Genomic DNA, 27,250 nt, shown 5'->3' with positions numbered 1-27,250 from the left:
ATCTTCATTTAAGTATGTTGCGACGTAAAATTGGTTGGGGTCCGTTGAAGCGACGAGCTTCGCTCAGTGTCCGAGCGAGTTCGAAAGGAAGGTTAGTTCGTTCAAGTACATCGGATTACATGTTGACAATTTTTCTGAAACCATCGAAACATATTTTACGGTTTTTTTTCAACTTTTTCTTGGATGTTTGCCTGACTTTGCAGAGCACAGTTAGGTTAAAAACAGCGTGCCATGAAGTTGACATGGTATGGAAAACAGGGAACAGGTAGACTTTGAATTGTAGATTATGGAGACGAGCGCGGCTGCGCTCATTCTTGCCTAACCGTAAAAAACAAAGTGGAAGGCGGCGTTCTTTCCTACGAGATCTGTTGCAACGCGCCACCATTGTGCACGCGCCGCATCCAGAAGCGAGCAGGCCTCAACGCATCTATGCCACTTATCATTGTCATAGCTGCCGTTGTTGTTCAGCGTGCAGCCTAGGTAGCAGAACTCATCTGCGAGTTCGATCGGTTGCCTGTCTACCTTGATTCCGGTTGAAAATCTCGAGGAGACCCAAATCTGCTTGGACTGTCTAAGGCGAAGGCCTAATCCATATTCTGAGGGTTGCTTCGCTACAAGGTCGGCAACATCTTGACGTTTCGTGCTGCTTTCAGCGAATATAACAATATCGTCAGGATACTCGAATTCAATCAAGGGGCGTCCTGATAAGGATAAGAAGAAATATTCATTTTTGCTTCGTCATTTAACCTAGTAGTAACACAGTCAAAGTATCGCTTCCTAAAAAGGCACTAATATGCCTTTAGAACTCTGTGGCTGTTTTCATAGGTACAGTTCGCCGAATTTTTGGCCCTTTCGCCACTCTACAACTCTCAATAACTACACTTAGGCATGGTGTGGTCAAATCACGATGAGTAGCTAAAAATCAATTCTAATTGGAAAAGAAATGGAGAATTTTGTGGATCGTAGATGCAGTCGGAACTTTCTCAGTACAAAGCAGCATCTATTTCTAATGGCGGCTATAGGTGGCAAGGTATAACTGGAGGTGTAATTACAAAAATCTGTAAAGACACGACGGTTGAAATGGGTAGCTAGTATATTTATGTTTTCTTGTTATGCCAACGAGGTTTGGGTGAAACTTTATTGTTGGCCTGACGTTTCAACAGACTCGTCTTTATCAAAGGCCTGAAAATGGTTGAAAATGGTCTTTGGTGCCTTGCATATCCCATCAAACCTCTCCTCTCTCCTTGCTAAGCCTCAATTTTGTTCTAAGTATGCTACGCGAGACCTCCAAAAGGATAGCAAACTGACCAGTCTCACCAACTAGCGCGGCTGCTGAACCACCGCATTCTGAAAGATTGTCAGCAAGGCCAGTGAGGTCTACGCGCTGTGCAGTAGCTTTAGATACTGATGTCTGAATAACATTAAGGAACTGCATGTGGGACAACCATATAGCTCACAGAGTGTTACGAACTGCAAGAAATCATTGGTAATTTAAGCACTCATTCTTGTTACTCATGGCTGGATTCCTGACGGAAATCCAGAATGCTTCTAATGCCTTTTTAACAGATATTTCTTTCTCGTGTGCTAATATCGTACATTCGCTAATGTTGTAGTCAGTGAGACTGGTCATTTTGTTTTCCTTTTGAAGGTCTTGCGTGGCGTACTTAGAACAATACTGAAGGTTGGCAAGGAGAGAAGAGGAGTTTGATTGGATATGCATGGCATCAAAGAACTCGAACCATTTTCAGGCCTTTGTTAAAGACGAGTCTGTCGAAACGTCAGGCCAACAATAAAGTTTCACCTAAACCTAGTTAGTATAACAAGAAAAAATAAATGCACTTCCCAATGCCGAAGTTTTAAGAAGAGAGGACTTAGAGATTGGGTAGCTAGTATTCTCCCATTTTCTGGAGTTGTACACGAAACGAAAGGTTTTTAGTTTCCAATTTATCCAAATGTATTTAGCTATTTCTTAAAGGATAAAGTAGTCGGGGAGACTTTGCAGCGTGGCTGCGTGATCAGAGGTCCGAATCCGCGTCATTCAAGCTTTTCATCCCTCCGGAGTCGATAAATTGATACCAGCCTTGTCTGACCTCTGAACACTGTCCTGACTCATCGGCTAGCTGCAGCTCATTGTATAGGCCGGTTACACGTGCGGAAACATCAAGCGATTCTGAATTGAGGTAAACGTGGTGGCATATCCGAAGCGGATTGATTAACGTCAGGCACTTTACTTTATCCTCTATAGCTATTTTTTCATAGTATATTGGGTAGATCCTGGACATTCCTTTTTATATAGAATTGGGTTTCTTTGTATTTCTTAGTGTTTGGGTTTCGAGTGGTGCTCTCTACAATCTTTTCTTCGGCTTGATTCCTTTTATAAACATTCGTTGCCTTCTACCTCTACGCTGTTTGATTTTCAGCGGGGAACTAAATTTAGATACCAGAGCGGTAACTTCTCCTCGCCTTTCTTGACTTTTTTCGTTCGGCTTTTTTTAAGCGAAGCCTATTTCTGGACCTCGCATCGTCTTACACAAAGTTTCGCTTTTCTTAGCGCTCGAATAACTAGGCTATCTATCGGTTTCAAATCGGCAAAAGGATTGGATAGTTGTTTCATTGATTAGCACCTGATTATCGATCGTGGTAGGTCCGGCTGAGAACTAATGACGCACTTCTACTCGTTATCTCCGTTGTTTAGAACTGTTTTATCAAAAATTCAACCATTTGGGCGGATGATTGCCATTGTTATTACGTTGAACCCCCGATAAGAACATCATTCGTTTGCTATACTTAATTGTTTAGAACAATTGTTGGTTATATTGTCCGCATTCACGTACTCATTTTACTGCCATAAATTTGACCTCAATCCATGAAGCAGCAACTTCTTTTTGTTAAGAAATACTCGTAAATGTAGAACTGTGCGTATACGTTCATTAAAATTTAGTTCGCCTATCTTCTTATGACATCATCGGATGGAAATCTATCAGTGATGAGTGGTTGTTTCAGATAATTATCGTAACCTGTAGTTGTTCAGAGAATGTTATACACCTTAAAGAGGCACTTTACAATACTTTTTTGACGTCTACTTTGCTATCGTGACCTAATAATACCTGGTTAATGAATAATGATAGCAAATCCAAAGAAAAAATTCCTTGAAAATCCTAACGGGATGATATGCACGGCTTATTTGTAACTGCCCAGTTTCAGTCATACTTGTTTTTTTTTCAATAATCATTTCTATGATCTAGGTTAGACTTTAATTCTTCTTGCAAATTCTTCTTTCATTTTTTGTTTCCCCTTTGAATCACGCTCCATTTTCTAGAGCTGTCGGTAAAATTTTTGCTTCCTTGATTGTCGTTACATCCGAGCGCTGCGACAGTAGGAGGCGCGGGCACGCGCATCGCCTACGCCATCCGCTAGACACTGTCACGTTTATGGTCCCATAGCAGCTTCTAAAACCGTTATCATCGCCTTGTAACATTGCGTCATAGGATGACGGATCCGTCATAGGGGCGTGCATAGTTCCGTTTTTCGAATGCGGCGGAGCTGGAGGCGAGGTTCCGCCCTCAACGACCCAATGTGACGCATTTGATCTGCACCGCGACAACGAGCGGTGGCTATAATGGGGGATGCCGTGTCGGATGGTGGAACGAGGAGCTCGTGTGCGTCAAAAAATGGCAAGCGCTCTAGCCGCGTCGTTCTTTCTGAAGAGCTCACACTTCCCACTCCGGACTGTTGCCGCCCTATCATTTATCACACGTCGCAGTGCGAAAAAAACTCCGAAATCAGTTCGAAGGCAACACACCACGAAACTTACGATGTTGGGGTCTCTCAATAGGACAATATGGGGTACGAGATTACAGGTTACGAGCGTGTTTACGCTCAACCTTTAAAAAAACGCTCGCTTTAATCGCTCTCAAAAACGGCGTAAGAAACGGCTCGAGGTCGCGACGCGAGTACACCGAAGGCGCGTTATAAGGTATCAAGAATGGGGTAGACCGTTGTCAAGCTGTTTTCTCAGGACGATTAGAGGGAGTGGAGCGTGAACGCGCTCATATTTATAATCTGCTCCCCAAACCCTACATTCTCCACGAGAAATTCCAACATCGTCAATTTTGTGGTATGCAGACTTTAAAGGAGATATTTTTTTTAGCAGAGGTGCTACATAAGCGCTAGCAAGAATATTTATACGGTGAGCGAGCAAGTATGAAACGTTCAGTGCAGTTTGAGGCTTTGGATCCATTCTCTCTCACCTTTCTGACTAGTTTAATCCGCTCCATGGAGTAGAAATGAACTTGCCTTTCTGCAAGTAGGACGCGGATCGTTGTAAGTCAGTGCTACATGCGGTCGGGTCAGTACGACATGAAGCATTGTGCAGTTGCGTAAGCGGCTGCACTCGAAGCGGCCCTGTGGAGACCCCACCTCGATTCCAACCGCCGTCTCCCCCGAGAGACCGCTGTCTCTGGGACCTTCTCGAAGTGCAGTGATGGGTGGCGTTAGCAAGAGTCCCACGACGATCCACAGCGCTGCTTCGAGCGCAGCCGCTTACGCAACAGCACCATGCTTCATTTCGTGTCAACAATACTATATACTTGATGTAACCGACACCGTATGTGTTCAACTCATCAAGCGCAGTGCGCTTAAAGGCACGAGTCTGAGGTGATACGGATTTCAGGTGGAGTATTCTTATACGGGATAGTAGATTATGGAGAGGGGGGTGATTCTGTTCATTTCTTCGTAATTGGCGTAAAAAAAATGGCCCGGAAGATGCGGCGCGTGCACAAGGCGGGCGCGCTCCAGTCGGACTTGTTATAGAAAATAGCGCACCGGAACGCTCGAAGCCGTATCTTTCGGCCCGTTTTTTTACGGGAATTAGGAAGAAATGGACGAGATCACCCTTTTCTCCATAATCTACGATCCCGTATACGAATACTCCACTTGAAATCCGTACCGCCTTAGATTCGTGGGGTGATGCCTTTAAGCGGAGTGCGTTTGTATCAACAAATAGAAGGAGCGTGAAAAGCAACAAGGTGCGTCACGCCCACCTTGTTGAACACATTTTCCGCCGACTATAGCTACCGGCAACCGTACAGTCGTTGTATCCGGCGACGCAGCTAGGCTCGGATAAGCTCCCGAACGTGACCGAATTACTTATAATGTGGCACAAGACTGCCAGACTTTTCTGGGGGAATAAAAACATTGATTTGATACATCGGCTAGCCTCCACAGGCCATTGTATTGGCTAGACACGCTATTTGTAAACCTGAAACGATTCTGAGCTGAAGTGAACGGCACATTCCAAGCGGATTGATTAACGCCTGACATTTCTTCCTTTTTTAATAGAAACCTTTTTCTAATGCTGCATGTGCCTACCTATGTCAACTAGACGTTGGTTCGTACAAACCAGCTAATCCGCAGCTCTAAATCCCTAAGGACGAGGATTTTTTTTTGACACCATGTTCAGTTTAATTTTGTTTTCTGACGATTTCTTTGTCCTTTAAGAGGTGGTTCAGGCGCGTCACGCAATGATTCACTGCAGGACACGGATAAGGCTAACGGAATTAATGAGGGTAGTGAAACTCCGTAAGCAAAATTTTTCATCCTTGGTGAGTACTATTCGTGAAAAAAAACGTTGTCTGATGTCAAATGGTTGAAATTTCGACAAAGGAGGAGGCAGATAGATTGCGTCCAGTGTAGATCACGCCTGCGTTATTGCGAACGCACGCATCACATACGGGGAAATGCAAGCATAGGCTCGTCCAGACTTTGAATCCATCATGTGATGGCGCATACGCATGTATACCATGTGGGGGGTCATGAGTCCGGACGTTACACCCCACCCACACGATCATGATGCTTGTGCACTTATCTTTTTTCTTGATAACAACTCTGAAATGGGGTATTGTGTCCTTGCGTTGAACAATGGCAATAAAATCCACATATTGCTGAGGCATTTGCTTATTTATGTTGTTTTTTTTCCAATATAAGACACTAAGCACCGATCATGTGCATTCGTTCCTAAGCTGGTTGTTACTTTTTTCGAAATAACGATAGTGTGCTCTCATCTACGGCAGAATTTCAGCGTCAGAATTAAATAACTATAATTATTTTGGGAAGTTTCCAAATTTCTCAACCTTCACTGGTTTTATGTTTATTTTCATGTATCTAAACCTATTATTCCTCGGTTTTTCATCGACTTTCGGCGTCTTGACCCCTTTTTAATGTCCATACCTCACCTTTTTTCTCTTCTTTCTGTTTTGAAGCACTGTCCTCCCTGAGAATTTTTTTCTAAGATTTCAGTGTAGTTTGCAGGAAAATTAAAGACTAAAAATGCTAAATTTTCCAAAATTTGCCATTTTAGGGTTTACTCTTGAGTATCTAAATCTATTATTTGTACTGCTTTGCCAGTTTATGATATTTTAGCCTATTTCCCATGTCCAATCCTTACTTTTAACTCTTTCTTCTGTTTTGAAGCGCTATTATCTTTGAAAATTATTTTCTGAAACTTAGTATAATCTGTAAAGAAATTAAAATTAAGAAGATAAAAACATTAAACATTTTTCTAAAGAACTTCGAGTGTTCTAGAAGTTGAAAAAGGTAAGGAATTCTATCGTGTCACGCAATCTTTCGTATCATTTTTCCATTTCGAATCCTATGAATAGACGAATAGATACCAGGAATAGAATTTCTTTGGAGAACCGGATTGAATCGTAGTGTGTATATTTCATTGCATACATCAATGTAATTACAAGTCACAAACAAGTTCTAATCATTTCTTCAGTTCGTTTCCTTTTTTTTTTTGTTTCAACGGCAGCTGCAGTCAAACAGTGCACACGAAACGCAAGTATGTACCATTGTCCTTCCTTAATGTTTGTCTACGTGATGCGATTACTAGTTTGTGACTTAGTAGTAGTAGTAGTAGTAGTAGCACTTTTCAAGGACGTAGACACATTAGTCATTATTCTTATTCATTCCTCTTCATCTACGATTTAGATGCTAGAAGAAATACACACCTGTGTATTACAATCAAGTGGTTCCAGTTTCCTTTCTATTTCATGGATTTTATGCCCCCGTGCTAAAGAGACACTATTCATTTCCTTTTTTTCTAAAGTTGTTATTATTCTCTTATTATCCTTAAACGTAGTTCCATTCTTTTTCTTTCTTTGCTAATTTATTGGTTTCACTCGTTGAATTTCTCCATTTCCTTAACTTTTCTTCAAGGAATTTCCCCTAAATTGTGTTAAAGGCATCAACCCACGAATCTGGAATGGTACTGATTTCCGGTGGTGTATTCTTAAATGGGTCGTAGATTATGGGGAGGAGGGTGATTCCGTTCATTTCTTCTTAATTGCCGTACAGAGAAGATCGGGCCGGAAGATACGGCTTCGAGCGTTCCGGTGCACGGTGCACGGTGCACGGTGGTGGTGAGTTCGATTGGAGCGCGCCAGCCCTGTGCGGCGCCGCATCTTTCGGGCCGTTTTTTGCGGCAATTAGGAAGAAATGAACGAAACCACACCCCTCTCCATAATCTACTATCCCGTATACGAATGCTCCACCTGAAATCCACACCACCTCAGATTCGTGGTGTGCTGCCTTTAAGCTACTTTAAAGTAACGATTGAAAGACGTAAACATGTCAGAAAGTGATTTTCAAGCCATTTTTGGAGGTCTTATAGCTTTGGCAGGAGTTCCAGGAATTAGAATATTTGGAATTTCTGTGGAATCTCAGAATACATCCCTGGTCCACCATTACTAGTGTACATTAGTATTTAGATCTTCGTGTCAGCGTCTGCTTTTTTTTCGACATCGCTTTGTTCACCCGTTTGTCGACGATTTTTCTCACCTTCATTGACCTCAATAGACGTTCAATGGGCTCGGTTAGATTTTTCGATACACGTTGTTTTCTTCTAGAATTAATACACTTCCTTTATTAATTCCCACTACATTACTTCTGCACTATTTTGTAGAGTATGTGTATTTATTTATTCATTCATTCATATACATTAATGACGCACCAAAAAAAAAAAAGAAAAAAGAAAACAAACTTTGTCAGAGTCAGAACGTTTTTCGAAGAAATCTGTATCCAATTTATTGTCAATGGAACTAATGGAATGTGGAATATTTTCAGGTAGCCACTCAAATGTCCTCTTATATTTCCCAACTTCTTATATACTTACTTCTTACTTACTTATATACTTATGTACTTAACTTCTTACAAACTTACTTAAAACATAACTTAATGCTTAATGAACCATATGCTAACAAGCTGACTCCATCACCGTCTACTTCTAATTCTTAATTGTTCTCGTTCCGTTTACGTCTATTTTTCCATCTTCCGTCATTTTTGTTCTATCTTTTCGTATTTATCCTAGACGAAGATAATTTCATTTCTTCATTAGAACTCGAATAATCAAGAAAATATGATCACCTCCTCGACAAATGACCGTTTCCTCTTCTTCTGCTATTCCTCATCTGTACTAACACGAATGTAAGGCACCTACAGGTTCCACCTCAGGTTAAGTCAATTAATCAATATATTTTACTTTGAGACTTCAGAATACAGGGTTCTTATTCAGTTTCTCGATGCAAAACTCTTGAGTTCCTTAACTGATATTCATTCTTTCACTTATTCATTCGTTCATTTATTCATTCATCCATTCACCTCATTCATTAATTCATTATTTAATTCATTCATTCATTCACTCGCTACTCTGTTCATCAGTTCCTCTTGCTCGTTCATTCACACATTCCATTCCATTTATTCACTCCCTCTTTTCTCTTTTTTTTAATCGACTTTTTCTCTTCCCTGTTCCCTTCAAATGCTTGCAATTTTTCACTTGTCTTCTTTCCTTTTTTGATTTTTCTTACAAATATTTCTTTGCATTTTTGCTGTTTTTTTCACTCTTTCTCATCTTGCATTTTGTCCAGGAAGGTCTGATTTCTCCTCTGGACTTTGTAGGTTGACGGTAAAATTCAGCTTCTAGTTGCACTAGCAGAAATGTAGTGTGAAAAATTCGTGGATAGGTACTTTTCCTTGCGATAATTGTTTTTGTCTTTACATATCCGATTTCTGAACGATCTATTGTATCGACCTATGAGGCTGTATGCTTCGTCCAAATCTTCCACTACAATGAACTGGCCTATTTTTTTCTTTTGCTGAAAAACCTGTATTTTTACGGATACCAGCGTTATGTACATACTAGTCTCCATATTGTCGGATAGAGTGCTTAAGGAGACTCCTATATTAGTTCCCCCTCTGCTGGCAAGGTCGGTTCTTATTTCACCGGCTTCATTGAGGTGACATTGACATTCTTCACGATATCAGCTGTTTTTTAATGTTGCAATATCGGTGTCACATGGGAAAATTTTATTGTAGTAGTCGTTTGTTCAATTAGAAGTCAATCGAAAAAAAAACTGAATAAAAAGTGTTGTGCTCTTAAAACAATGAACTTAGGCAGAGAATTTCTCGCAGTTTTCAAATTTCGCGTTAGGACCTAACTACTATGTTGTCCTGATTGGTGCGTACGCTATGGGCGGTGCGAATTGCTAGCGACTAAACTAACTTCACATCAAACATGTACAGCACTACTTTTCCTTGATTCCTCTATTCCGTGGTCGTTCCCGTTAATGGAGGGAATGGGTGTGGAACGATAAGAGAAAAGGGCAACGTTTGCATGATTTTCTTGCACTATCGATGTTTCCATAAATTTTAAGCACCGTTCTTTTTAGTTCCCGACAGCGACTATCCTAGAAAGCAATGAACATTCGCGAACATTTCGATCTTCTGCAGACTTCTGTAATTTAATTTAATTTTTTTTTTGGTATGAGTTCCTCGTGAAACTCAACTTTTTTCCCCGTTTTTTTTTGAAAAGAGACCTTTGTTCAGTCGTTCAAGTATTTTTTCAAAATTGCATTTGTTGATTTCTTGGTAGTCGTGCCTTTTTCTAAAGTGCAGTTTCTCAAGGCAAGATTTTTTTCTGCCTCAGACCTTGGTTTTGTTTGTTTTTTTTTGTTCGTTCGGAGGCAAACTGTTGAGGAACAACACTGTAATAATCAGGAATTCAAGGTTGACCATGAATTTCCTCATAATTACTGATTGTCAGGATTTTTCTCTGTCATATACGATATGTCAGAGAGGGCAACTGAGGGTGGACAGACATTTTTTAGAGCAGTTTTTTTATGGAGGCTAACTAAATGCTCGGGTTGGAATGTTTTCGTATTTTTATTATTTATGAACTAGTTCTAATTCACAAACTTGCGAGGTTTTAATTGCAGGTTTTAGTAGAATTTCACTCTTTTCAACGATTGTTGCCACTATTTTATACTATGACAACTCTCTAAATGTAATAATTTGCAAATAACGCATAGTTAGAACTCGTTTCCTGACTGATGACATTTTATTAAGATCTCGAAAAGAAAAGAAAAGATAAAATTTCCAGCAAAATGCACCTACATCTGCGACATTCACGTGGTGTCGATGCAAAAGGACGAGTTCATATCTCAACGGATGAAATGGCGGAGATCTATCGAAATTTTCATCAAGCACTTAACGAGACATACTGGGAAACAGCTTCAAACCATAAAAGTGTGTATTTTGTTGGAACTCATAACGAATTCTAGTGTACGGTAATCGTTTTTCCTTTATAGTTTGCACAGACGCTATGGAAACACTTAAAACGACTCATATCTCGAAGAAAAATGGACGATTTCTTGTGCTTTTCACATCGGTGCTATCTGAAGCCTACAGTCATGCACATTACAACGTTCAAGAATTGCTCTACGATGACAGGTGAACATGGGGGGGGGGGGGGTTCCTGGAATTGGGAATCTAGGCATAAATGGTCTGTGATTTATTTTTATTTCTCCTTCTTTAATTGTGCACCTAAACACAAATGTGTTGTGTTTCTTTTCGTTTCTCAAAGGATTTCTACTTTGTTTCTTAAATCTGTGAGTGGTTCCCTTGCAGTAATCGCGTTTTTTTTGTGGTTCATCTCAGAATTGGAATAGGCATTGGATCACAGTCTGCAGAAAAATCTTTTAATATTTTCACTTTGGAAATATTAAATATTATGGAAATATTAGAGTAGAGATCAACAGGTCCATCAAAAAGATCGTGACAATTCGTCTATATTTCTGCAAATATTCAAGAATACATCTAAGAATAATATTTAATAAAATTGACTTAGGAATAGAAAGAATAGAAAAAAGATTATATCTCTTATATATATTAGCTGATCAGAGATGACATGGCCATTTTTGTTTACTTATTTATTTGTTTACTTGCCTAGAAGTCCTGAGTATTTGAACGCCTTCTCTTAACACTGGATAGTAATTGCTGATGAAAATAATAGAAAAACATAGAATATATTTTTTATTTTGTATTTTATTGCATTAAACGTTTTGTATTTCAGAGATCAGATACGAGGTAATTACTGGGCGGATGTGGTAAGCTTTCACAAAGCAGTTATGGCCAAAGCAGATAAGGTACGTGCACTCAGAACTGTATAGTCGAGAGTACCGTAAATTACCTTAATGTTACAATGAATACTCTCATCGTCTGCATTCACTTAATATATTACAGTGACTTTGTTTATGTGTTTATTTCAACGACATGACATAGTTTTTTTTTATTTTAGTGCAATTTCTTAAAGTAATTTTCAATATAAATTTTTAGGTGCATGCACATAGCAAATGTTTGCATCAATTGGCTTTACTGCTGCATTTTGCTTCACTTTACAGCCTTTACAAGGATGTCGCTAATGAGGTAAGCTTAAGTGGTTTTGGATTGAGGGATTAATAGGAAATTGATAACAAGCTGTTCACTTAAAGGCATCACCCCACGAATCTGAGGTGGTACGGATTCCAGGTGGAGTATTCTTATACGGGATCGTAGATTATGGAGAGAAGGGTGATTCCGTCCATTTCTTCCTAAAAGAAAAACTCGTTCGGAAGATGTTTGTGCACAAGGCTGGCGCGCTCCAATCGAATTCGTTGTAGAAAGTAGCGCACCGGAACGCTCGAATCCGTATCGTCCGGGCCGTTTTTTTACGGCAATTAGGAATGGAAATGAAAAGAAATGGACAGAATCACCCCCCTCACCGTAGTCTCCCATCCCGTATACGAATACACCACCTGAAATCCGTACCACCTCAGATTCATGGGTTGATGCTTTTAACTGAATTATTCACTTTCTAACTTACTTTACTGATCTATTCACTTTCTAATTCAATGATTTTTCCTCCTTTTTTGAACTGTACTAAGGTGCTCGATCCTGTGATCTTTATATATTTTTGTTTTCTTTTTTTTTACGACTTTTTTTTTTACTCATATTCCTATTACTTTTTTCCCAAAAACTCTCCATCTCCGACAGTTCGCTATCAACTTTAAAATTTTCATGGGATAATTCCTGCTACAGAAACTCCTTGTGTATTGAATGTGCCGTAGATCTCGCGTCTAGTCCATTAATCAAACTTGTTGCTGAACGGTATTACTATCCGGGTCAAAACGACGCTTCATGAGTTCCGGTTCGGCGATAAGCGCTATTGATTCTAGCAATTTTTTTCCTCCGAACAACCTATTAAGATAGCGATAGAATTGTTGAGACGCGCCGTGGTTCATCAAGAAACTAGAGCGGAATGGAATTATTTTGAGGGAGCACTGAAGTGGTATAAAGAAAAGAGAACTCGTAGCCTAATTGTTAGAAGGATGTAAGAATAGCACATGAGAATGAAATGCGCTAAGGAGTTAAGAAAAAACTGGAATGTGTTAAAGTATGAGTGAGAGTAGAAGTACTTGGTGTGGAAAGAATAGAATACGACTTATCTTCTTAGGAAAACCGCATAATTTCAACGAGCAGAAATCGGCGCTTATGTATCACCGCACGACCGCTGCGTATCCTTCTTGCGGCGCGTCGAAGTAGCGCCTCAAACGAGAGGTACGCGATCAAAAAAAAAAAGAGGGGTTGTGTAAATGCGAAGGTGTCGCGGAAGTACAGATGTTGTTCCCGCTGAACTTCTGGAGTCGATATTTCTCCTCCAAAGGCCTGCAGATTGCTTTAATCCTTGGTTTTTTTTTTCAAAATGAAATCGGTGTCCTTAATTGGAACACTGGATTTTAGAAATCAAAATTTTTCGAGAGGGTTTCTTTTATTAGAATGTAGCCTTTGTAAAAATTTGAGTTCTTCTCAAGTCGTGATGAAAAACTAGGACTGGAACAAGTCGGGTGCAATTTTTCTTCACAGCATTACAGTTAAATTTCAATTTTTTTTTCTAGCTTTGGAGTACAGCCTCTACTTCATTTTCAAATGGTAAATTTCAGGAATTTATTATATCCCTGTATCAACGAGCAGAAAACTACATACTAAATGATCATCATCGACTAACTGATGCGGAAGCGGATCAAATCAAGGAATACCATGATGCTATACAAACTATCTACCATCTTCGTGGTGAACGAAGTCGCCCTAAAGTAGAAACTGCTACGGAAAAATTAGGTGTGTTTTGCCTTCTGTGATTGGTTGGAGAGCAAATGATCCGCCCATTTGAACAATTTTTTCTATTTTCTCAGCACGCCAAAAATTATTTGAATTTCAGAAGAAGCTCCAACGCTAGCATTGAACGAGATTGATGTTGTTGACGCTACGCGGCCAGATCCGGTGCAGGATCAGGAGGTTACTCTCTCTAAAGATGAACTTTATGCCATTTACGATAAGGCTCTTGAACGACATAAGAAGATGGTAATGAAGAGACAGCAAACAATGGAAGAACTGGAAAAAACGGTGACCGCGGAAATTTCGCCCGTTTCCTCAGAATGCTCCGTAGAAGAAGAGAAACTTGCTGAAACTCAGCAAGGGTCTAGAAAAACTTCAAGCCAAAACTCAACAGATCAGAACAGATGCGCAGGGGCTAAATCGGTGGTTGTGACATCTGAAAAGGAACTTGAGCAAGTGATCAAAAAATTGAATCCAGTAGTGTTGTCGGAAAAGGTGGAAACGGTCAAAGAGAAGGAGCCTCGTACGATAGGAAACTCGTCGAAACAACGACAAAGCGTCTCATCATCGAAACACTGTCCTGAACGTAGAAACACGCTCGCCACTGTTCCAACACTGAGGGAATTTGCTGGAAAGAACGCAATTGTTCTAGATAAATATGACTTTAAAGGAGAATTTGAGAGAAGATGTGGTCGGAAAAAATTCATACCACCTACGGCTTTAAACCTTCCGATAATTGGACGGCCAAACAAAGATGATACCATTCAGAGTTATCGTAGGAAAGGTCTTTTTGATGATGTTGGCTTTCGACAACCGCCAAATTTGCATAAAATGCAATCGTTTACGGAATGTGGTTCATCCACGAACGCACACGCCATGGTCACATACGAAGAAGAGGAAGACCTTAGCAGAGAAGCAGAGGAGGATGATATTCAAAATAATAATTCACTCACACCTAATTCTTATATGACAGAGAAGATTATAAAAGCAGTTTTGGCCGAGAAACCAGTGAGTCCAATCTCTCCCCATAGAAGAATGTCGATGATCAGTTGAAAATTATCGCTTTTTCTATTCAGATAACAAATACAAAATTGAGAAAATTCATACATCAAGTGGTTCGTTTTGTTTATACTTTAATATGCATGTCCGGTATTCTTCTGGCTTCTTTGTTTACCCCATGGATTATTGAATCAATTTTAAACATTTTCTACAATAGCATTGTTAGTTAAGTGGTTGAGATGAAATTGTAGGAAAAACTGCCTTTTTCAGCGAGAACATGACTTTTCTTCTTGAAAAATGTATCAAAAATATTGTGATTGTACAGTTTTCTTTTATTCGCATAAATTTCTGGAAATGCTCTGTTTAAAATATCAAGCTTTAGGTGAGAAGCGTTGTTGTTGTTGACGCTATCGGATCAGTTTTGCAATGGGTACAACGCATTCCTTATCATTCACAATCATTTTCATCAAACTATTTATCAAACGCAGAAGTAGTGCACATACAGTAACAGTAAATTCAAAACATTATCGGGTTGTTGGAGAACTCGTGACACATTCATTAAACATTAGGAAAACGATTCTTTTGTTAAAGGCAGCATACCACGAATCTGAGATGGTGCGGATTTCAGGTGGAGCATCCGTATACGGGGTCGTAGATTATGGAGACGGGGGTAGTTCCGCTCATCTCTCCCTGCATCACTGCAAACAGCCGCCTCCAGAATGCTGTTTTATACGACGGCATCTATTGCAACGCTCCACCCCTTGCGCCGCCTCCGCCCTGCGATTCGTCGAAAATTAATTCGGACTGCCTCGATAGGCAGTAAGGGATGCTACGCGTGCAAGGGTGGCGCGCTGCAATAGAAGGCATCGTACAAAACAGCATTCAGGAGCCGGCTGCTTGCAGTGATTCAGGGAGAGATGAGCGGAACCACCGCGGTCTCCATAATCTACGACCCCGTATACGGATACTCCACCTGAAATCCGTATTACCCCAGATTCGTGGTATGTTGTCTTTAAGCGACTTATAATTGGTGATGAGAAGTGGATTGTTTACAACAATGTGGTGCGCATATGGTTTTGTCTCCGACGTGACGATTCGTCTTAAACGATGTGGAAAGTAGACATTCATCAGAAGAAGGTTATTCTATCAGTGTGGTTGGATTTTAACGGTGCCATATTTTTTGAGCTCCTACCAAGGAACGAAATAATCACATTGAATGTCTACTGGCGGCAATTGGACAGTTTGAAAAATCCAGAAACGTCCAGAGTTCGTTAATCGTAGAAGAGTTCTAAGTTCCATCACAAAAACGCGAAACCACATATAAGCTTGATCACCTGTCAGAAAATACTGGGGCTTGTATGGAATGCGTTGACACGCCCGTAATATTCGCCTGGCTGTGCGCCATCAGATTTCCTCTTGTTTCGTTCACTTCGCAACTCCTTGCATGGTATAACATTCTATTCAAATGAAACTGTAGAACAGCACTTTATTCTGTTTTTCGCCGACAAAGACAGATCCTTTTATGAACGAGGAATTGTGAAGCATACTGATAGCAGAAAGTTATCGAACAAAAAGGACAATATATCATTGATAGGTCTTTGTTCAATTCAGATTCAACAATTCAGATACGTTCGTGTAGAAGCAAGAAAAGTAAACATTGAACACAAACAACGAACGCCCAAATGAGTGATTACGGATGTTAGCAAATCCGTAACGTAACTATTAACGTAACTAACGTAAATCCACAACTATTGACTTCAAATATCTTTTCAACGACTTTGAATGCTATGATCCACTTTGCCAAGCGCTCCTGCACTACTACGTACACTACTAGGGGCACCTACTACGTATGTATGCATGGGAATCATTTGAGTCATCATGAAATGACTTTCAAATATTTGAGTCCAGCTTCATTCAAAATACCGATGCTACGGAAAGCGGTTAAAACAAAGTTATTCGAAAATGATGACTCTCTCAGAAAAATCCAATTCATAACAAACTGAAATTTGAAATGAAATGTTTTGCAGTAAACACTGTCTTAGTTAGACTGCAAGAATAATGGTAAAATGATAAAGGATAAAGTGTCTGACGTTAATCAATCCGCTTGGGATGCGCCCCCACGTTCCCTTCAATTCAGAATCGTTTGAGGTTTACGAACTGGCTATACAATGACTTGCGGTGGCTAGCCGATGTGCCAATTCAGTGTTTTTGTCCTCCCAGACAAGTCTGGTACCAATTTATCGACCCCGGAGGGATTAAAGGCTTGGTGAGCACTAGGGCGGATTTGAACCTCCGATCGATTGTGCAGGCAGCAGAATCTCTAATCGACTGCTCTACACCCGCTACACAAGAGTAATGGTACCAACAAGAAATCAATGGGTTCCAGAATGCGGGTTCTCATGTCTTTGGAACGTGGACAATCAGAATACTGAATTGAAGTATACTGTGCCTCATAGATTGTTGAAAGGAACTTTTCCCACGTTCTTCGAACTTTCCGCCACGTATCCTTCTCAGAGGCATAGGTGCGAGAGCGAGAAGCCGGATCCTCCTCAAGTGAAGGGGGTTCTTTCGCCAACCGTTTAAAAATGAAGGAGGCCCCTTCCCCAACCATTCAAAAGTGAAGGGGTCAGAGTACCAGATTCGACTATCGCATCTATGCTCAGAGGTCTGAAAAGCACCACCAAACATTCTATCTCTCATTTCACTGCGCTGCTGACAATAGCTAAAGTTTATTAAAGATAATTTTGCAAATAAAGTAGGCACAACAAACCTTTAATTCCACCGTTCTGTGGCGAGGATTATCCGTAGCAATGTTATTATTTAGTGTGTGACATCTTTATACGGTAGTTCGGTTAGAAATGTCAAGTGATCTACAGCTTTCATAATGATACGAATGGCAAACGATCACTAGTGATCGTAAAGCACTCATTTCGGTTTTTTCCTGCTTGGATTTCTGCTTGAGACCAAGAATCCCTTTGTTTCTCTCGTTGTGATGTGTCCAACGTGCCAATATCGTACACGCTACGCTAAAGTCGTGACCAGCCTGTCTTTCACCCCGATGCTTTCCAAGCCGCGAAGTTAGCTCCAATTTTCGCACACCTACTTAGTGAATTAACTCTTATGCTCTATATAGAGCACTGTTTCCCAAACACTGGATTTCCTGCATCATTCCAGGTTCAGCGCAGTCCCCTATTTTGGCGCATAGGGAAATAAGGCACCATTTCCACGAGCACGAGGCCTTCCCAGAGGTCAGCGGCTCTAACCCATAATGGCCGCTTGCTTCTGGACTGAAGCAGAAGCATCTAAATTACCACATGTGTATTGTCGTAATATTCATGCCTGTTGCATTGTAACGCCCTCACAACCCAAAGTGGTGGCGTGTTACGATCCTCTTGTTCAACAGTAACGTTTCTACAGGCTAAACCTTGTAACAGTTTTTTGTCTTAATTAAAGTAAAGTGGCTGGTTTGAAGAACATACTACCACACATCACTTCCCACACACCCAGCACCAATGAAATATTGTATGCAACATATCCCGAACACAAGATGATTTATCCCGCCGGGCCGCTACCGTAACCGCACTTAGGCGTTAAGTAAAATGTGTCTGCCTACACATGGGATTTGACGGCAAGGTGGATAATTACTTACGCTAATATAATAATGACATAGTATTATGATATGTTACGTTCTATTAACATGGAAAACGACTTGAAGGAAGAACTGAATAGAAGAATGAGAGCAGCATGGGCAGCATTCGCAGCCGTCAGGGAAGCTACGGACCAACTGACGGACCATGATCTTCGTGCCCATCCTTTCGACTCGACAGTCCTTCCAGCGCTCTGTTACGCAGCGGAGACGTGGGCAGACACCGCGGCCACGTCTAGGAAGCTACTTACTACCCACAGAGCCCTTGAGAGCCCTGCAAGTTTAACCGGCGCACACAACACCTTGCCGGTCTTCGTAGCTCCGACTTAAGAGGAATGTCCCGTCTTCGCGACCCAGCGGAATATGTATCGAAAGCAAAACATAGATGGGCCGGTCACATCATGAGAAGAATCGACGATAGATGGACTAAAAGAACGCTAGAGTGGATCCCAAGGGACGCTAAACGCCCCCGAGGGAGACCGCCAACGAGATGGGGTGACGTGTTCGCTGCACGGATGGACCAGGTGAGAGCTCAGCTGGATACGGCTCAAGGACCTCCTCAGCGTCACTCACGAAGCTTGAGAACATCTTGGATGACAATGGCGAGGGAACGAAACGAGTGGAAGAGATGCTGGGGCCCGCACGTCTAGTGAAGACGGGCCATCTAAGTAAGTAAGTAAGCATTATGATATGTTTAACTATCTTCTGACGTTTAAGTGTAGACAGACACATTTTACTTGACGCCTAAATGTGGTTACGGTGGCGGCGCGGCGGGATAAATCATCTTGTATTTCGGACTCCAAAGTCCAAGCTCTCAGATGACCTCAAACGGAAATAATCACTACAATAAGCCAATGATATCACAAGGAAAAATGGATATAACATAAAGAATGAAAGGATGACGTGTCTGGAGTTAATCAATCCGCTTGGAATTCGCCATCACTTCAATTCAGAATCGTTTGAAGTTTTACGAACTTGTAACTGGACTTGCGCGGGCTAGGCGATGTGTCAAGTTAGTGTTTTTATCATCCCAGACAAATCTCGTATCAATTTATCGACCCCGGAAGGATGAAAGGCTTGGTGAGCACTAGGGCGGATTTGAACCTCCAGTCGACGATCGTGCGGGCAGCGGAACTTCTAACCGACTGAGCCACACCTTTGTCTCCCGTTCACCTCTGACGAAACTAGCGCTGAAATACGACATTGTTTGATGATAATGATGACGATAAAGATGGTATGATAATGGATATGATAATGTAATGGTGATGATAATGTTAAAAAAGAACTGGTTCGCAACAGAACATCGTTTCGCAAAGAATGCGTTTGTGTGGAGTGCGTTATTTGTCCATTCGGTAAAATAGGAGACTGCCCTGAAACCGGACTGATGTGGCGTAATCGAGCCTTTGAAAAGTAGTATATTGACAAAAAGGGATTGGAAGGGAGCGTCAGAGTCAACTTACTCAGGAGGAGAGCGACTAACCTCAGTGCTCGGAAGGCATCGGCGTGAAAGACGCAAGGGTCGCAAGTCCACAGTGTCCAGTACGATTCTAGCGCATGAGGCTGAGATCACAGCGAAAAATGAAAACAAGAGCATTCTGAATTCCTAGCAGAAATCCAAGCATGAACAACCGAAACGAATACTTGACGATCACCACTGATTTCTTACCGTTCATATGATTATGAAAATTGTTAATCAGTTGCGATCCCTAACCCAATCATCATCTAGGGATGTCTTACAATCGCAGTGACTGTCACATTCGATGCGGATAACTTCCGCTGCGAAACGGAGTAGAAAGTTAGTTGCGCCTGGCCCATTTGGAAAATTATCGTTAAAGGCATCACCCCACGAATCTGAGGTGGTGCGTATTTCAAATGGATTATTCGTATACGGGATAGTAGATTATGGAGGGAAGGGTGATTCCGTCCATTTCTTCCTAATTGCAGTAAAAAACGATCCGGAAGATGCGGCGCCGCACAAGGCTGGCGCGCTCTAGTCGAACTCCTTGTAGAAAATAGTGCACCAGAACGCCCGAAGCCGTATCTTCCGGGCCTTTTTTACGGCAATTATAAAGAAATGAAAAATCACCCCCCTCTCCATAATCTGCTACTCCGTATACGAATACTCCACCTGAAATCCGTAAGTCCGTAGTACCTCAGATTCGTGGAGTGATGAGCGGTTGAAAGCGAATTATTCAAGTTGCGGTTAATTTTCACTCAATTCCCCTTCACTGTTTAATTTTATCTGAGTATTTAAAAAAGGTGATCGATACCTCCTGGAGCATCTGTATGTGTAGAGAGTATGAACAAAAATTTAGAAATTTTCTAAGCTTTGATTTTTATTTCCCTTTCCATTCTTTCTACTAATATTAGCATCAAAATTGTCATTATCTTTATTAGTTATATCTTTACTACATTTACTTGTTGTCTCCCTCTCCATTTTCTCATCTTATAACTTATTATAATTTTTCATAAATCTCATAACTTATTATAATTTTTCATAAATTTTTCTCTCGTAATTCAGCTAATAGCTATAATAATAAGTTTTTAATGGAAAATGCAGATTGGTCCTTAAGCGTGGACTCGTTTTTTGAACCTATATGATCAGATGGGAAGAATATCCCTCTTCCAGTACTTTTATCCACAAAATCGTTCAAACTATAAGCTCTTGCTATAGAATTCCGCTCACTTTGCTGCTAAAGGACCCCCACCCAAAAAAGCCAAAATTGCGGGCATTCCACAGTTTTTGTGGCGACCTATTCACGCGTCTAACATTAGCAGTGCGATGAGTAAGTGGTGAGAGTAAAATGTAAGAGTGAGCAGACACGCTCACGCACAATTCCTTCCATTTACCTCTTTAAGTGCGGAAAGATGCATTCGTTTGAAGAGGACACCACACAAAAAAGAAAGAGAAAGAAAAATCGTCTACGACCTTGTGCAGAAGGAGAAGAACCCGTCTACGAACATTAAGCACCAGCAAGCAAGGTGGTTTTTTTTCCCCCTACGTTCAACATCTACGTTCCAGTATTTTCAGCAGAGGACAAAGAGGTTAACAGCCGATGCGCTACGTTTTCGTTACATTTCGTAGGATTTCTTTACGTACCTGGTTACAGACTTTAAATGAACTGAAAATAGTCAGTGAAACCTCATTTGAAATAGTCCAAATGAACACAAGTCGCGCCCTACGGGAATATTTTGCTCCGTTCACACTCTTCCAGTGATCTAACGGTATCAGGTTTAGGTATCAGCCGACTTTGCGAGGAAGTAATCTCTCAATTTTTTTAATTTTTAGGATCTATCCTTGAGAAAAAAGAAGATGGAGGAAGAAAATCCAAAAAATTGTAAGAGAATGATCCTTATCCTTTAGTACCGACCAAAACCACTATGGTAGTTGTCCGAATAGTGAACGTAGCGACCCATACGAGTTACACTAAGCCTCCACAATCTTGATGGTAGTCGCACGCTGAAGTGCTTCACTAAACCAGTCCGAGGAATTGCATAACGCGGCGGCTATATTTAAAATGTAAAGACAGTAAGCGTCTCCTGGTCGTGAAAAGCTGCTATTTTGCACGGTCCTGTGCAGAACCTTGCAGACGCAGTGAACAGTATTCTTCGTCTGAAAACATTGCTCCGAGAAGAAGAAAAAAACAAGCCGTTCCACTCTATTAACCAAGCCCCGATTTAATTGACGCTGCCCTCTCGAATGGCTGTGAGTCGTAAGGCGGTAATTTATGATTTTTCACCGATTCAGGGGCTGGAAATGTAGTGAATTGTCGGCTTCTCAAGAGGAATCAAGAAAATTAGGAACAATAGCATTGTGCTGCCGTCTCGCACGGTAAATTGTTTAAATGTGCGAATTTCTCAACTTCACATCGCACCAATGCACAGAGTGGATATCGATTTCTCGTGCACCATGACGCTTCGAAATTTTCTTCACAGCGTAGCGAACCATAAACGCGCAGTTATAGGGGAGAAGTTCCTGATGAGAAATGTGAATGTGCCGACATGTTTTAGGAGAAATCATTGGCGCTCGGATTTTTTTTTTCTGAAATCGGAGAAACATGAACAACCCAGCAAACGTTGCCAAGTCCTAGGGCTCATCCTGTTACTAATTCTAGATGGGTTTTTCTCAAATAGAAAACATGCTTTCTCTCAGCTATCATATCTCGTAAATTTAGAAGAAGAAATGTTGAGAAAAAAGAGGGGAAAAAATCGTGTAGCAATATAGTTAAAAAATCGTTTAAAATTAAAATCTAGTGGTTTTGTTGAAGTGTAAGTTCATCGCTAGAATTAGAATAATTCCTTCAGAAAGAAAATTTTCAGCCGTGTTTCAACGTTTTTTTTTCCTGGAATGCAGTAAGAGTTACTGTTGTACTCAAGCAAATGCAGCAGCTGCAGGTGTTTTCTATAAATAAGTAAATAAATAAATAAATGACGACGTATGATTCGTGCAACATTTTTGTAGCATATTTTCATACGATGGGCAAAACGAAACAGATTAATTACAAACAATCGCGAACTAAGAACTATTGCAATAGAAGTGTTTAACTGGAAAATTAGTACAATATGAAGTGAAAATAGGTGATGCTTAGTGTCCTGGTGTGTAGCGTACTACTACGTAATTACGTACTAAACGCACGTACTAAACTTCTTGATGCTTCGAAGAAAAATTAATATTTGAAACTCCTAAGAGATTTACCGTAACGCTTGAGTTTTCCATTCCACCACGATATGACATCATTAGGAGCGCTAGACCAGTTGTTCAATGTGTATGCGACTTCAACTGCGTCATTACTTTCCAGAAACGGGTAGTGGTTCTTCTTCAGTAGCTATTGTAGATAGTGGCGTCAGCTCGTTCCTACTTCACGTCTCTATGTTTTTGCACGTTTTCGTAAAAAGCCTTCGCACATCGACGACGCTTCCTCCACTTTGCCCGGTTAGACAAATGTGAGAGAGCAGATGAAGTGCAGAGACGATGACACGAAATCGTTGAGTGTCCGCGCTGAACATGGAGTGCACAGCGTCAACGTGTGCGAAATGGTGGAACGCTAAGACCAGTCCGCGCTGGATATAAGAGGCTGGACTTGCTGTGCCGCACATCTCATCGTATCCTCTCCTCCTCCTTCTTTAGATTCACATGTTTCCTTCTACGTAGGGTACGCGTATTCGAACTGTGTGAATTTATTCCCCCTACCGTATTTCGATTTCTATCATCAAAAAGTCTAACTTATAACAAAAATTGAACAGAAACTGTTCCATTATTTCTTCAAGTCAGTCAGGTCAACGCAAAATCACATCTCATCTCATTTTATGGATAATTTTGAGCGCTATGATTAGCTTCGATGAAAAAAGGCCAACGTTTATGATAATAAGGAGTAATTAGCGCTCTACACCCCCGTATCGTCATCTACAGTAACCGTCCAGGGGTCTGCGTTGCGTATACTGTTTGCACACCGAAAAATATCAACAGTACACCCGTTTACCGGCCTTCATAACTCTTTTATAAAATAATCAAACAGCTTTCAACTCCCGAAATATATCCTAATCTCTGTAAATTTTTCCTATCATCATTCTTTCAGTTTACTGTCCCCTACAAAGCCGTCTTTTACCTCTTTTTTTTCTGGATAAATCAGTAGAGCTAGCTTTAAGGGGGATGAAAAAAGCAGTCGTTGTCATTTTTTTCAAACTGAACCGATTCGGTAAAACCTTCCCTTTGTTAACCGAGACTCGCCCATTTTCCCTTTCGAAGGATTTGCAATCGGTGAAAATAATTCTCTATAAAGACTTGAGTAAGACAGCCAGCTTCTCCCAAATTTTCCTCGACGTTCCTCTGTAATTTTCGGTGAAAAAACTCTACGCAGCATAGCAGATGACAATATTTTATTATTGTAGGAAAACATGTAGTTTGGGCCCTTAGGCTAACACATTAGAAAAACTCAGGTGCAATAAGTTGACAGTTAATTCTGGAATATTAGAAAAATGCATTGAAGTAGTAGTATGGGAACATTTGAGCTCTGTGAAGAGTAATTTGATAAATTGCGGAGACATGGAAGGAACTGTGTTATTCTGTTTGACTCCTCTACTAGTTTTTGTCTTGTTCACTTCTAAAATTCTTATCCGGACCCGTAACTGATTCAAATTCCTTCTGCTATGCTCAGATTCTCCTCTACCAGTCTATAGTTCCAGGTATGTCGGAAAAGGAGGAGCGACGTTCGCTCCGTCCGGTTGCTTTCGCTGCCGTCGTCTTCTCGACGGTTGCGTTGACGAGTTGTCTGCTCACTTTCCCGATGATTTTGCACTATGTGCAGACTCTGGAGTCACAAGTTCAGCTCGATCTTGAGTACTGTCAAGTGAGTTCTGTTCGGTTTAGCTTTGCGTACGTACGTAAAGATTTCTGCTTCAGGCTCGAGCACGTGACATGTGGAAAGAGATGTTGAGCATAGAAACCGGCGGAAAACGTGATGTTGCTAAGTTGGCCGATATTGTGATGAGCCATAGGAGACTGGAGAAAAGGTAAGTCGTCAATTACTTTTAACGCTAATGCTTATGTATATTTAGACGACGGGATGATCTTAATTACAGAGATACGCTTGCGGACTTCTGGGCTCGTCGTCTGCATGATCAAGAGCTTCGTGACGAGCCAGTTGGGTACGACACTCCATCAGCTGGCGTGGAATCTGTAGCTGTAGGCGGGGGAGGTGCACAAGGATGTAGGTTATTTTGAGTTAATCCTTGTTAGAACACCGTACACATAGGAAAGAGTTTTATTTGAGGTTGTACATGCAATCGCGGACCACCAGGTCCACCAGGTGACGCTGGTCGAGATGGAATTGACGGTCTTGATGGAGTTCCTGGTGACATCGGACCTCCGGGTCCGCCAGCTCCACCAGGACCAGACGCCTCCACCCTCTTTCCTCCACAGTGCCCATGCGAAGCACCGCCCGGAGAGCCAGGACCAAAAGGACAGCAAGGTCCGGACGGTCCACCTGGACCGCCTGGTTCCCCCGGAGAAGACGGGAAGCCCGGAGATCAGGGTGCACGCGGAAGTCCAGGCTTGCCTGGACCAACAGGGCCAACTGGCCGACCAGGACCTCCCGGAGAACCGGGCACCTACAAAACAGAAGTTGGACCTCCAGGACGACCTGGTGCCCCAGGGCGCCCTGGACCACCTGGACAGCCTGGACCCCCGGGAGGACCTGGAAACGATGGAAAGCCTGGCGCGCAGGGACCACCTGGAATGCCCGGACCTCCTGGACAACCTGGACAGAATGGACAGCCTGGACCTCCAGGACCGAATGGAGAGAACGGAGCACCAGGATCCTGCGAGCATTGTCCTCCAGCAAGACTTGCTCCTGGATATTGAGATGTATATTGAGCACAGAAATAAACTTTTGCGATTCAGTGAATGTTCATTATTTACAAGATGTAAATTGGGGGAAATGAATTCGTCGCAATGGAAATTTATGGATGGAACTAGACTTGGGTAATGGAAATTCTTTACCAGCTACAAATACTACACGCAAAATATTAATCAATTTCGCCAAGCGCTCGATTTCGAGGGAAGACAAGAACGGACATATCGTTGGACGGTGTTCAGCATGTTTTATCCCTTGTCCTTGTTACAAAAGCTTCCCAATTTTTTTTTACAAACAAATATAGAAACAAAAATACACAAGGTTGATTATGGATTTGGCCGTTGACCCTTTTCTTCTGTCTAAAGTTAGGCTTTCGATCTCTTTAGTGGGTAGCTATGAGAATAAAGTATGAGGACTCATCGTAACCAGCATGTAGCAGCCGTTAATGTGTCAAGCCAGTGTATAGGTGGTGAGGTGTTCGGTTGAACGCTGGCACACCTAAGAAATTAAAGGGCAACGGATAAAGTCGGCGGCGTTGATCAGTCCATATGGGGATGCGGCTACGCGTTCCTCTTCAACTCGGAATCGCTTGACGTTTATAAACGCTTGCCAAGCCTTAAAGGCATCACCCCACGAATCTGGAGTGGTACGGATTTCCGGTGGAGTATTCGTATACGGGATCGTAGATTAAGGAGAGAAGATACGGCTTCGAGCGTTCCGGCCCACTACAATACTGTGCATGAACATTGAAAAACCGACGGTGAGTGACGGTGCGGCACCGTCGGCCACCGTCGCTTGCTCGCAACTTGTCCTAAAATACCCGGCTGAGCCTGGCTGAGGTGCGAAACTAGCCGAGCCACGGAGTCTGATGAAAAAAGATCTCGAATAGCTTTGAGAACAATATCAGTCGACTCGAAATGCTGTGGCGAGCTTAATTTTTTGTGAAATAAGAAGCATAGTGTTCAAATATCTGCATAAAATCTGGCTGAAAGCTTCATAATCTTCCCTATTATGGAAAGTCATAAAAATGCAGTTCTATAAGGAAGCGAGAAAATCTGTTCAGAGAAAAACAAACATTACAAACTAAACTATATCATGTGTTTTAAGAGATCTGGTTGGATTTTTTTAATAACAACTCTGTTCTGGAGATTAACGGAGATGCAAAGTAGAGAAGTCATGAAAGGAAAAAGACGGAAAGTGGAATTTCCCAACTTTGCGTTGTTCTAGTGTACGAACGAAGTTCGTCTGTACAGATACAATAAAAATCTCACAAAATTCATACATACGTGGGCTCTTAATAGCAACTTTTTGGCTACTTTGATAACTTCTGTCCTTGCTACTAAGGTTCAAAGTAAGAACGAACCGCAATTTCACACAATGGACAAAATCGCACAAATGTTTATTTTTTTTAAATAACAAACCAACAATTTCGTGTGTTTTACTCTAAGAATTTCTTGATGTTATGACCAAATGTGGAAGTTTGGGTCTCTGAACACTTTTTCAACTATAACCTTAGGCTATGTTAGGTTCCAATTGTTGCTTTTCGGCGCATATTTGGCGTCACTTTGTTGACGTGTTTGTTTGTTTGTTCCTTTCTCAACGATATGGGAGCTCTGGATAGATCTCAGAGGGAAGAATCTAACGATGCATAAATTGTGTTTAAATTTCTATTTTAGGACAAGTTGCGAGCAAGCGACGGTGGCCGACGGTGCTGCACCGTCACTCACCGTCGGTTTTTCAATGTTCATGCATAGTATTTTCTGGTAGG

General features: G+C 41.4%; 1 protein-coding gene across 4 annotated transcripts; it reads left to right on the top strand.

The window, feature by feature from the left end:
• Positions 1-14: 14 nt before the first annotated feature.
• On the top strand, positions 15-25,490 carry RB195_011860 (uncharacterized protein; the record flags this gene model as incomplete). 4 transcript variants are annotated; one of them, XM_064193450.1, is made up of 17 exons in its annotated part: positions 15-91; positions 10,436-10,581; positions 10,644-10,785; positions 11,408-11,480; positions 11,671-11,760; positions 13,314-13,488; positions 13,589-14,493; positions 14,562-14,600; positions 18,200-18,342; positions 18,462-18,654; positions 18,714-18,802; positions 21,346-21,355; positions 21,420-21,468; positions 24,314-24,477; positions 24,531-24,640; positions 24,710-24,837; positions 24,901-25,490. In XM_064193450.1, the coding sequence occupies 17 exons, from the start codon at positions 15-17 to the stop codon at positions 25,488-25,490; spliced, it is 3,123 nt and encodes a 1,040-aa protein (XP_064051030.1). The 4 variants fall into 4 exon arrangements, with proteins under 4 accessions (XP_064051030.1, XP_064051031.1, XP_064051033.1 ...); XM_064193449.1 differs by having other exon boundaries at positions 24,308-24,477; XM_064193448.1 differs by lacking the exons at positions 14,562-14,600; positions 18,200-18,342; positions 18,462-18,654; ... (5 more) ...; positions 24,710-24,837; positions 24,901-25,490 and having other exon boundaries at positions 13,589-14,538.
• Positions 25,491-27,250: the final 1,760 nt, after the last annotated feature.

This window comes from Necator americanus, chromosome III (assembly GCF_031761385.1).
Source record: "Necator americanus strain Aroian chromosome III, whole genome shotgun sequence".
In the NCBI taxonomy this organism is placed as follows: Eukaryota; Metazoa; Nematoda; class Chromadorea; order Rhabditida; family Ancylostomatidae; genus Necator; species Necator americanus.
Note: the sequence above shows the minus strand (reverse complement) of the source record. Positions and strands in the feature narration are given on the sequence as shown.